At 46.2% G+C, this 10,723-nt stretch overlaps 3 protein-coding genes across 3 annotated transcripts; 2 read left to right on the forward strand and 1 right to left on the reverse strand.

Annotated features, from left to right (window-relative positions):
- Window positions 1–64: 64 nt before the first annotated feature.
- LOC118100949 lies at window positions 65–3,382 on the reverse strand. Its single transcript, XM_035146500.2, has 2 exons — window positions 3,133–3,382; window positions 65–2,125 (listed from the first exon to the last, which is right to left on the reverse strand). Exon 2 carries the CDS (start codon window positions 2,111–2,113, stop codon window positions 65–67), a length of 2,049 nt encoding a protein of 682 aa, XP_035002391.2. The 5' UTR covers window positions 2,114–2,125; window positions 3,133–3,382.
- A 1,550-nt stretch (window positions 3,383–4,932) lies between these two features.
- Window positions 4,933–7,494, forward strand: syt15 (synaptotagmin XV). Its single transcript, XM_035146227.2, has 8 exons — window positions 4,933–4,939; window positions 5,036–5,225; window positions 5,414–5,559; window positions 6,044–6,336; window positions 6,410–6,577; window positions 6,881–6,989; window positions 7,089–7,271; window positions 7,355–7,494. Exons 1-8 carry the CDS (start codon window positions 4,933–4,935, stop codon window positions 7,492–7,494), a joined length of 1,236 nt encoding a protein of 411 aa, XP_035002118.2.
- Window positions 7,495–8,229: 735 nt separating this feature from the next.
- nat9 (N-acetyltransferase 9 (GCN5-related, putative)) lies at window positions 8,230–10,718 on the forward strand. The gene is made up of 6 exons (XM_035146169.2): window positions 8,230–8,403; window positions 9,001–9,110; window positions 9,362–9,502; window positions 9,615–9,674; window positions 9,917–10,011; window positions 10,094–10,718. The coding sequence occupies exons 1-6, from the start codon at window positions 8,327–8,329 to the stop codon at window positions 10,241–10,243; spliced, it is 633 nt and encodes a 210-aa protein (XP_035002060.1). The 5' UTR covers window positions 8,230–8,326; the 3' UTR covers window positions 10,244–10,718.
- The last annotated feature ends 5 nt before the right edge of the window (window positions 10,719–10,723 follow it).

A 10,723-nucleotide genomic window follows, 5' to 3' on the forward strand; every position in this document is an offset into this window, starting at 1 on the left:
TGATTGTGCAAACTGAGGGTTGATCATCTATAGATAATCAATAGAGTCAGAGTCGTCTCCCGGATCAGTCCTCCATCTTTCTGGCGCCTCCCCCGCACCACCTGGGCCTCCTCAGTGACCTCATCACACTCCTCTTGCGGCTCTGAGTGCTCCCAACCGATGGCGACTTGGGCGCACCCGAGCCGACCTCTTCGTACACCTCCTCCTCTTCTTTCATGTATTCTCCCTCTGCCCTGCTGATCCTGCGAGGAACTTCTGCTGCTTCCTCCCTTTTGGCTCGTCCTCCCTCCTCCTCCTCCTCCTCCTGCGTCTCCTCACTCTCACCCTCCACTGTACAAGTTGCGCTAATAATCACAGTCGGATTCAGTTCTGGGGCCATGGCCTTTACGACACTCGATATGAGAGGAGGCTTCGGAGCTTTCTTCTTCTTGGAGGAACGTTTCTGTGGTAGTGGGCTGTTCTGGAGCGCCAGATGTTTCTGTATGGCCGTGCTCAGCACCTCTGGGTCAACAGATGCTCCATGAACGTCCCACGTCATCCCGTCCTCGTCCCACTGCACCTGCTTCATGCTGCTCCTCCTGCCCAGCGCGTCCCTCTCCTCCCCCTGGGTCTTCAGACAGGACCTCCTCCTCTCCATATCTTGGGAGGAAACAGAGGTAATGTCCCACCTGGGGTCGTCCCCCCGTCTCTCCTCCTCGTCCTCCTCGCTGCTGACCGGGAACATGCTGGAGGACGGGGACACCAGGTTGGAGTTCGACCCCACGGAAGACTTCAAGTTCAGCCTTGACCCGGGAGGCGAGCCCAAGAGGGAGTGTGAGCCCATGTGGGAGGTGAATGTGTTTCTCTTGAGGTCCCACCAGGAGCCCATGGGAGTGATCGTCTGCACCTCTGCGTCGACCAGCTGCGGCTGTGAGGTCATTGTACCTTCTTCCCTAAACGCCTCCACCCTCGGACCCTTAGTGGCGCCCTCTCTTGACACCAAGTTGCACCTGCAGCAGTCGCCCAACCCCGAGTCGCTCAATGAAGAAACCAGGGGCGACCTCCATCCTCCTCGTGCTGGACAGATTTCCCCCGGCTGCCACGGCAGCTCAAGTTGGCACACTGAGACTCGTCCACCTTCTGGTTCTCGTCCCTCTCCTGAAGGAGTCATGTAGCTGAACATTTCCTCAACTTCCTCTCCACCCTCTGATAACTGTGAGCCTTCAGGACCCTGCAGCTCTTTTACTGTGTCCTCAACAATGCACCCAACATCTGCATTTCCTTCCGCTAAACTAACAGAGGAGGGTTTCGGGGAGGGGAATTGAAAAGAGAGCAAATGATCCTCCAGCAGGCTCTCGTCCTTTGTGTCTGGGGGAGATTGGGGGAGATTGGGGGAGTTGGACGGCAAGGGTGAGGGGTTGTGAGCCTGTGGGGGGGGTGATGACGGTGAGGTTGCATGTGGGGATACGACTAAGTCCTCTTGCTGATTCGGGGTCAGTGTTAGTGTCGAAGCCGAGTTTAGAAGATCTACAGGTGGTAAGGTTGGCGAGCCGAGAGGGGAGGTGAACGGGGAGGGTGTGGTTGGGGCAGAGGATAGTTTGGACGTCAGAGAGTCTAGTGTTGAGGAGCAATACACCTCCTGGGTGAGACTCGAGGGGCGTGAGGTCCCTCCTCTCCACACTATTGTCTCTGGCGTGCTGCTGCGGCTGTACGTGCTGCCGCTGCACCCGCTCCACCGCTGCATGCTGCCAATCCTGCGCTCGCTGAGCACGGAAGGGCTGTGCACGCTCAAGTTTTGGGTGCTGAGCGCCAACTGGTGGCTGTTGGTGGAGCTGATGTGCTGCCACATGTGCGGATGGAGCTGCTGGAGCATCACCGCGTTCTGCTCGGAGTGTGTGTTGGCACTGGAGCTGCGTCTCAGGTGCATCCTGGTCCAGGCCGGGTCCCGCTTGTGGGGCGGGCCCGACGCCATGACCATGTCCATGGAGCTCTTAGAGATGGAGAAAATGGGCGCGTGTACATTGTCGTCATCCAGTCCCATGAGCCCTGCCTCATTGGAGTAAGACCCCGACTGACTAACCGAACAACAGATGGGCTGGTAGTTCTCAGACACAGGGCGCCCAGGCCTCGCCATGGCAACAGCGACCTGTGAGGACAGACATAACCTTTAGTTAATTGCTCCTTCTTTCCCACCCAGACTAATTGAACATTTCTTAGTACGCACTCATTCATGGCGAGAGTGAGACGAGAAGATTGACACCAGACTCGTATATGTTCCTTCAAAGTTTAAAAACATGACCACTGACAGTTATCTTAGCTTAGCATGAAGACTGGATACAGCTAGCCTAGCATCTTGTTTTGAGTTTGATGTTGCCTGGCAACCAGCAGACTATTCAGAAAGTTACTGGATCAACAAGTTGTCTCACATATAACCCCGTTTAAAACTGCAAACTGTTTTACTGCTTCATATCTACTGTAGTAAACAGATATTGTATTCATTCATTACAAGAAAGTGAAGTGTAGTTCCCAAACTCTTAAATTATCCCGTTTCTTATTTCCCTGTCCTTTTTTATTCTGGAGCACCCCCCTCCACTCAGTGCGTGCATGGACATGCACACACCCACGCATTCAGAAGCACTCGCAGATTAGCCTAATGAGATTACACAATCCAGATAATTTGATTATTGAGACAAAATGTAGATTGATTGAGACGGATTTAAAAGAGCATTTCAGGATTTCGGTTGAATAAAGTAAAATAAAAAAAAACAGAGGAAGACGGAAAGAATGGACGGAACTTGTTTTATTCTTGTCGTCTAATGGAGAGTGAGAGTCGACGTTGTGCCTGATTTAGCTCTTCTGTGTATTTGTCTTTGTAAAACACAGTTGAAACACAGATCTGCGTTTCGTCCTCATTTCAAATCGTTGTGTGATTTTCAGGCATAAAATCCCACATGAATCCACATTCAAGTTAAAACTAACGACCAAACTTTCTAATCCACCTCTGTCCCAAACTGACCTCGTCCGTTTGACCACAGTTGACTTGCAGATACCCGGAATAACCAATAAGCTGCCTGTTCTGAACAATAGAGACATTAATGTGACACATAGATGGATGTAGAATCTGTCAGATAGAAGAGAGAAATAACCTCTTACCTTTAACTTCACGTCTCGTGGCCTGTTTTGCCCTCTGCAGAGCAGGTGGTGCTAAACGGCGTCACTCCTTCTTTCCTCTCGTCATTCCTCGCTCTCTTCCTCTCTCACTCCTTAAGAAGATCACCTGTCCTGTGTCCGTCCCCCTCGAGACCTCTCCTCAGCTCGGGCCTCCTGCTCCGTCCGCTGCCACAGAGCCGGGCCTCATGTTAAAGTTGGCGTGAATACGAGGATTTCTCTTTGTCAGGGACGTGTGTGCGTGTGCAGGTGTGTGCGTGAGAGAGGGGGGGGGTCACTACTTGGCTTTCAGCTCCGAGGATTAACCGTGATCTCGTTAGCCGCCGTCCAATCTGTGAGCAGAGTGAGTGTGTGTGTGCATGTGTGTCAGTGAAGCCACAGTGAGAGGCTAATGATTCCAGGTCAGTGGTCAGAGGAGTCATTTCACCTGTTTGTGGATATGCACACGCTCACGGGAGGGATAATATGTAACTTTATAAAACAACACATGAAGAGAATTTGATCATAATAAATGATAAAGGTTCATCATCTGGGGACCGAGCATGTCTGTATGATACTTTGAGCAGATACAAGAAGTGAATCTTTACATATTTCACAGGATAAAGTGATTTTAAAATTCATTTGAGGTTTTTATTGCTCACTTTCAAGGTTTTGCACCCCTTGATCGCAGTAGGAGATGATTCACACGGTTTATTATTTTGTGGACTTCTCTCTAATCTTTTCTTTTTTCTTGTCACAGTCCGATTATCCCGTTTTTGGCCCCTCGGGATAAAATATACTGTGAGTTTGAGCCGTCTCTCCCACGCTCTGTGGAATGTGTATTATGTAAGTTCACAGTAGTACAGACAATGTGGTAAATACGGTCTGTACACACACAGAGTCCAGGAACCAGTTCACCTGGTCCCGGGCTTTCTGTGTGTAAATGAATACCTGGTAATTATTCAGGATTATAGACCAAAATGCACAGTGTGAACTGAAGTAATTAATTAAACCTTTAAACACAAATTATGACCCTAAGTTTCTCTAGAAGATTGGGATGAAGGTTCAGGAGCAGCTGACTCACGATTAATCAGCATCTGGGTTTGTGGATGTTGAAATAAAATCCAATGCAACAGCAAAAACCTTCACTTTATATTAATCAAGTTAAATACATAAAAACTCCAAATATAAGACAGGACTGTTAATAAATGAAAACTATGTCATGAATATTTTGTATAAGGTTTTTACATCACTAGTTCATGCACATAATTATATTTTATTAGAATACGACTACTACTCTTATTTTTGTGTTCTCTGTCTATTCTTCTATTATATTCCATATTTATTATCTTCTTTTCTTGGCCTGTAATTATTCTGTTCTGCTTTATTTCCAACATTTCCTCCATGTGGCTCAATAAATGATTTTCTAATCTAATGAACTGTTTGGAAATCAGTTGTTTGCTGTAAATTGTTGTATTTTACTGCGTTGGCTTTTATTTTTCCCTCTTTAATAAACCAATAAACTAACGAGTCAGAACATCCTAAACCAGCGAGAGTCTGTGGTCCTTTAATGGTTTATGAGCGTGGTCTCCAAAACAAAAACCAGATAAGAGCCTGACACGGTGGGAATCATCCAGATGTGTCGTCCTCGCTCGGCTCTCCTCACTAAATCAAACTCTACACACACATGGTCGCACACAGACTCACTACAACAGACTCACTTTCATGACTAATGGTGGAAGAGAATCCTCGGACTGTCGGATGAAGAGAGCTCCCTCCAGCTGATTTAATAAGAAGTTCTCCTCCATGGCAGGTAAACACTGAACTTCATCAGACTCAACATTTGTGTCCCATCCTGCTTGTTCATGTGTTTGTGTTTGTGTTTGTGTTTGTGTTTGTGTTGGTTCAGACCGGGTGTCCCTGTTGGCTGTCGGTCTGTCTCTCGGCCTCCTGACGCTGCTGCTGCTGGCTCTGCTGTGGTTCTGCCTGTGGAGGAGGAAGAAGGACCAGAGTCTTTACCAGGAGCTGCCGTCCCCGGTTCCTTCAGTCCCATCCTGCTCTGCTCCCGTCATCCAGGTGTCCCAGTGCTCCTGGACCACGTCAGTAACACACAGCTCCGGTTCTACTAATACAACATTATCTGTAGTTGATTGGGTTTTTGGTACAATTGATCAGAATCTGCAAAGTAACTCGTAACTAAGATAAACGTAGAGGTAAAAAAGTGGATAAAGAAAATGTTATAAAACTTAGTAATTGAGTAAACTTGGTTCCTTAACTTTTTTCTCAGGCCCAGTGAGATCCCGTTCACTTTGCCTCCTCGTTTCACGACGCAAACTCGTGGTGAAGTGAAGACGGAGGAGGAAGAGGAGGTGGAGATGAAGATGGAGACGCAGCGAGACATACTAGCCCATCGAGGGTCACTCTCAGTGAGGAGTGGGTCATCATTATCTTTTTATTTTAATTTAAATTCAAATGGTGGGAGACTTCTTTTAATTTAAATGCAATAAATAAAAGTCGGGGTAGATAGATCAGGCTGGAACAAAGTGGTGAGGTGACTGTCAGACCCTTTAAAGAAATAATCTTATTATAAATTACCTGAATGTAAAGTAAAATTTAAACTAAAATCATAAAGTCAGTCACAATAATTTAAAACAAATCCTTGTTATTCGACAAACTATTTTTGTAATAGTTTTTATTGGTTCTAGATTCTCAAACTTCTTATTTGATGCTTTCTTCGTCATAATAAATTTGAATTTTTGATTGGAGCTCAGGACACTTTGAACTATTGGAAGTTTAAAATACATTTAACGACCAGATAATCAATTAAGAGAATAATCTGCATATTAACTGATAATGAGAATAGTCTTTAGTTGCAGCCTTGTGTTAATTCCTCATATTTTCAACCGGCCTCCCTCAGGTTTGTATCCGGGGGGGACGGTTCTCGCTGGTCTCTACTCGGTTCCTCCTCTAAAGGAGGTGGTGGCTCCTCCGCCCGGCATGGCCACCCGCCTCTGCTTCTCTGTGGAGTACCGACACAGCGGCGAGCAGCTCATGGTCACGTTGTTCCGTCTGGGCAACGTCCCGCCTCGCTTCCATGGCAACATCACGCTGGTGGAGCTTCGGCTTCTCCCTGACGACCGGCGGCCCCGCCAGGCCAAGGCCCGCGGCACGGGGCCCGACCCCGAGTTCAACGACTGCTTCATCTTCCAGGTGAGGAAACAAACACCATTTAGTTTGGTCAAATTTGTCATTGATCCTCACACAGAGTTTGTTTCGTCCTCAGGTGTCGGGAGTGTGTGTTCCTCGGAGCATCCTGAGTGTGTGTGTGTTGAGCGTGGAGCAGAACGGGAAGCGCCACGCGGTGGGCCGGGTGCTGCTCCCTCTGGAGGGCGAGCTGGGTCGGGCCGGACGGGTTCTGTGGAGGGACCTGGAGACCGAGGACGACACACAGGTAAACGACATGTACCTGTTTAAGATGGACGACACCTCGAAAGTGAAGCCAAATCATCTTGACTGCCCCCTGGTGGCTGGCTGCGGTACAGGTCACAAACCACGGCCTCCTTCATGTTAGTGGATGGGACATGTTAACACTGCGGCTCGATCTCCTGATTGGCTCCAAATGGCGCCAAGAGCACAAGATGGCCGCACCTGTATCCCGGATGTTCAAGCTTAATATCTGAATGAACGCGTCGTCCTTCTACACACAAACACACACACACACACACTCATAGTCGCTCATCTTCATCTCTCCCAGTGTTCAGAGTTGGGTGATGTGCAGATATCCCTCAGTTACAGTCCGACTCTGCAGCGCCTCTCTGTGGTGGTCCTAAGAGCTCGGGGCCTTCAGCTGCTCACAGACACAGGTAAAGACGTTTGTCATGGTTTCATTTTAAATAACTCCATTGACCATGGATCTGAGAACGTGTCGTGTGTGTGTGTGTCATGTGTGTGTGTCGTCGCAGGTGTGTGTGTCCAGGTGAGTTTACAGATACACACTCAGGTGGTGAAGATGAAGCGCAGCTGTGCGGTGACAGGAGAGGCCGACCCGCACTTCAACCACAGGATGACCTGTAAACTCCGCGTGCAGCACCTGGACGAGGCCTGTCTGAGCTTCCAGCTGCAGCAGCCGACCGACATCCCCTCAGGTGAGAGGTCAGCCCGGTGTTTAACAGGAACCTTTAGATTTTAACTTGTTATTTAAGACTCATGTGTTAATGTTTCGTCCCAGAGCCTCCGGTCCTGCTGGGAGTTCTGGTTCTGGGGCCCTTCATGTACGCCAGGGGCCAACAGCTGCAGCACTGGATGGACATGGTGAACACGCCACAGGAGCCCGTCCGGCTGTGGCACGGACTGAGCAGGGCCACTTAGCACATGTGTGATGAATTAATAAAAAAAATATTTGTATTAAAGTATGAATCGAATACTTTCATTATTTTCAAACGTCCATCTAAGGTCAGTGAAGGAATTTGGGGATTTTACAATCTTTGAAACACCCATGAAACTGAAACCTGATCGATCGAGGGACCAGAAACATCAGAGTCACGGCCGCAGACTTTAAGTTTTAATAAAATTACAGCCACTTTGCTTTTTTTAAATCGATCATTGCTTCTATAGAGTCCAATAGTTTGAAAATCTCTTCCTGTCTTATTCGAAAGATCAATCATATCAATCAAGAGAATTACTAAAACCTTAATTGACGACCTGCATCCAGAGAATTGCTGCATCGTGGTGTGACTGGGTGGATTGTTCAGTTTAACTATTTGTTACTTTTGTTGTCGCTGCTTTTAATGACCAGTTGTCAATTAATTCCTTTAATATTTTGGATTCTGTGCTTACTTTGGACATTTTATAATGTTTCTGATTTTGCCTTTATCTGCCACATTAAAAACTGTGGAATGAGTTCACACTTTGGTGCAGGATATTTTTTGTTATTCACTTTCTTTAACGTCGCATTGTTCAACATGTTTTCACCATTTCACAGAGAATAATTCAGTGAGTGTAATTGAAATGTGTTTTCACTGTTGATTCTCTAGTTGTTCCATAGGCAAAGTTACGTTTCTGTCCAGCAGGTGGCGCTCTCCCCCGGTGTGTCGGTGACAGCAGCTGCGGTTTGAAGCAGCGAGTGAGGGAAGCAGGAAGTGTTTGTCAACGTGTTGGAGTCAGAAACAGTTTCCAGAGGATTTAATGTTGTTGAGACGTCATGAAGATAAACGAGAACATTTCACTGGAGGGACACAGAGTCCTGCTGGTTCCTTACAATGAGAACCACGTGTCCAGGTAACCAGGCTCTGTTTACTCTTCTTACATCTGTTATTACTTCTTATTTTGAATTGATCCTTTAAAAATCTGACTTTAACCTTCAATCACATGATAATAAGAACATATATTAGATATAATAATAACAATAACAGTCTTTATTCAGCCGTTGAGTTTGAATGATCCTTTAAAAATCAGTTTTTTTAACCTTCAATGCTAAAATAGTAATAATATATTTAATAGATATTATAATAAATATAATAACCACAATAACGGTCTTTATTCAGACATTTATTCTTCTATTATTTGTCTTCTTCTTATCACCTGAGTTTGAACGATCTGACTTTTTCATTTAACCTTCAATCCTATAATAATAGTTATAATAATAATCTTTATTTATATAGCAGGTTTACAAAGTGCTTCACAGACATAAAAACTGCTGATCAGCGTTTCCACGGCAACAGTCTTCATTGCCATGGGAACAACCAGTGACGCCTGTGGACACTTAACTGAAGAATGTCCTCCTCCGTTGTGTTTCCTGTGAAACCAGCAGCTGTGAATCAGAAAGAAGCTTCAGGTGAACGTGTCTCTGATCCAGCTCCTGTCTCCTGTTCTCAGGTATCACGAGTGGATGAAGTCTCCCGAGCTGCAGCAGCTGACGGCCTCCGAGCCGCTGACCCTGGAGCAGGAGCACGACATGCAGAGGAGCTGGAGGGAGGACGCCGACAGTGAGGAGTCGTTCACATAAACAAAATAATTACAGCTTTTTATAATTACAGCCTGAATCAGTGGGTACTGACCTGTAGCCACCAGACTATTTTCATTTTTTAGTCACCGCCAATTTAAAGATGTGTGTTTTTGCTTCAAACCAAAGTTAAATAGCTTTTAATCAGCTTTTAAAACAATCTTTCATCTTGGCTTAAAGTTCCTGAAGGAAAAGCTGTTTTTTATTTGATTTGGTTTTCTTTCTTTGTGCCAGAGTGCACGTTCATCATCCTGGACAAGCAGCTGTGGACGGACCCCGGCGTAGAGGAGGAGCAGTGCATGGTGGGAGACGTCAACATCTTCCTGACGGACCCCTCGGACCCATCCTTGGCTGAGCTGGAGATCATGATTGCAGGTGAAGTGTTAATGTCATGGAATGTCTTAAATTTGCCTGCATGTTTTATTTAAAATTACATTTCGGCACCAAAATGTCCCTGATGCTGATAAAGTTTGTTGTTTTAAACCAGAGGCCGGTTACAGAGGGAGGGGCCTCGGGAAGGAGGTGACACGGATGATGATGAGCTACGGTGAGCAGCCTAAGAAGTTTTCTTAAAGCTTGATAATAACAACACAAAATAACCCAAACACATCAGAGACAGAAGTTTAAATTCTGTTTGAAAGGTTGAAAAGTTCTGACTGTGGTTTCCCCTCCGACTAGGTCCTGATTTGTTGAATTGCTGCTTTTCATTTGGTATTTTTATCGTTTCCATCGTTCAGACTTAACTCTGGTTTGATTCTGACTCAGTGACTGTGTGTTGTCTCCCACTAGGTGTCACCAAACTCGGGGTCAAAAAGTTTCAAGCGAAAATCGGGCTGGACAACGAGGTCAGCGTGGGCATGTTCAAGAAACTTCACTTTCAGGAGGTAAGGAGACTCACGTGCTCCGGCTGTGAACACCACAGCTCTGTCAGTGGATGTAAACATGGTGTGTGTGTGTGTGTTGCAGGTGTCGGTGTGTAAGGTGTTCAAAGAGGTGACCCTGGAGATGACGGTGGACGAGGCCGTGCGGACGAGGCTGCTGGACGACACGGCCTTCGTGAAGGAGAGGGACTACACACAGACCTGCAGGGACAGACAGGAGCTGGTCTCACAGTGAAATGTGAAGACGTCTTAAAGACTTCCTGCTGTGAAGGAAACACCCGGAGACGCAAACAGACTGAAAACAGATGTTTGCTTCAAACACATGCAGCACAGTCCTCTATTTAATGTTTCACTCTATGTCTCTTGTCTGTAAAACTAGGATTCCTCAAACCCTGCAGAGGTAACTGAGTACATTTACTCGAAGTACTCAACATAAATAGTTTCAAGGTGCCTGGACCTCTGCTGCATCGTTTACTTCAGAATATATTCTCCTTTTCCTCCTCTGCCTGGAGGTACTAGTTGCACTTTGCACTCAAAAGTATTGTACTTGCAGCTTCGTTATTCCAACACTACGTTTTGTAATCTGATTTTAAAAAGGAAAAATCATGTCTGAAAAAGAAGCGTTTCCATTTTTATCTCTTGTAAATTATACCAAATGTGTTTGTTTCATGTTCTTCCAAACTGCAGCGACATACAAACAAAAAGACAAACTTGA

This window comes from Hippoglossus stenolepis, chromosome 21 (assembly GCF_022539355.2).
Source record: "Hippoglossus stenolepis isolate QCI-W04-F060 chromosome 21, HSTE1.2, whole genome shotgun sequence".
Taxonomy (NCBI): Eukaryota; Metazoa; Chordata; class Actinopteri; order Pleuronectiformes; family Pleuronectidae; genus Hippoglossus; species Hippoglossus stenolepis.

Coding starts and splice junctions, on each gene's coding strand:
- LOC118100949 (XM_035146500.2), bottom strand. CDS start 2,113: ATGGCGAGGCCTGGGCGCCCTGTGTCTGAGAACTACCAGCCCATCTGT.
- syt15 (XM_035146227.2), top strand. Junction 5,560..6,043: donor AGGGTCACTCTCAGTGAGGA/GTGGGTCATCAT, acceptor GGCCTCCCTCAG/GTTTGTATCCGGGGGGGACG. Junction 6,337..6,409: donor ACGACTGCTTCATCTTCCAG/GTGAGGAAACAA, acceptor TTTCGTCCTCAG/GTGTCGGGAGTGTGTGTTCC.
- nat9 (XM_035146169.2), top strand. CDS start 8,327: ATGAAGATAAACGAGAACATTTCACTGGAGGGACACAGAGTCCTGCTG. Junction 8,404..9,000: donor AATGAGAACCACGTGTCCAG/GTAACCAGGCTC, acceptor TCCTGTTCTCAG/GTATCACGAGTGGATGAAGT. Junction 9,111..9,361: donor CTGGAGGGAGGACGCCGACA/GTGAGGAGTCGT, acceptor TCTTTGTGCCAG/AGTGCACGTTCATCATCCTG.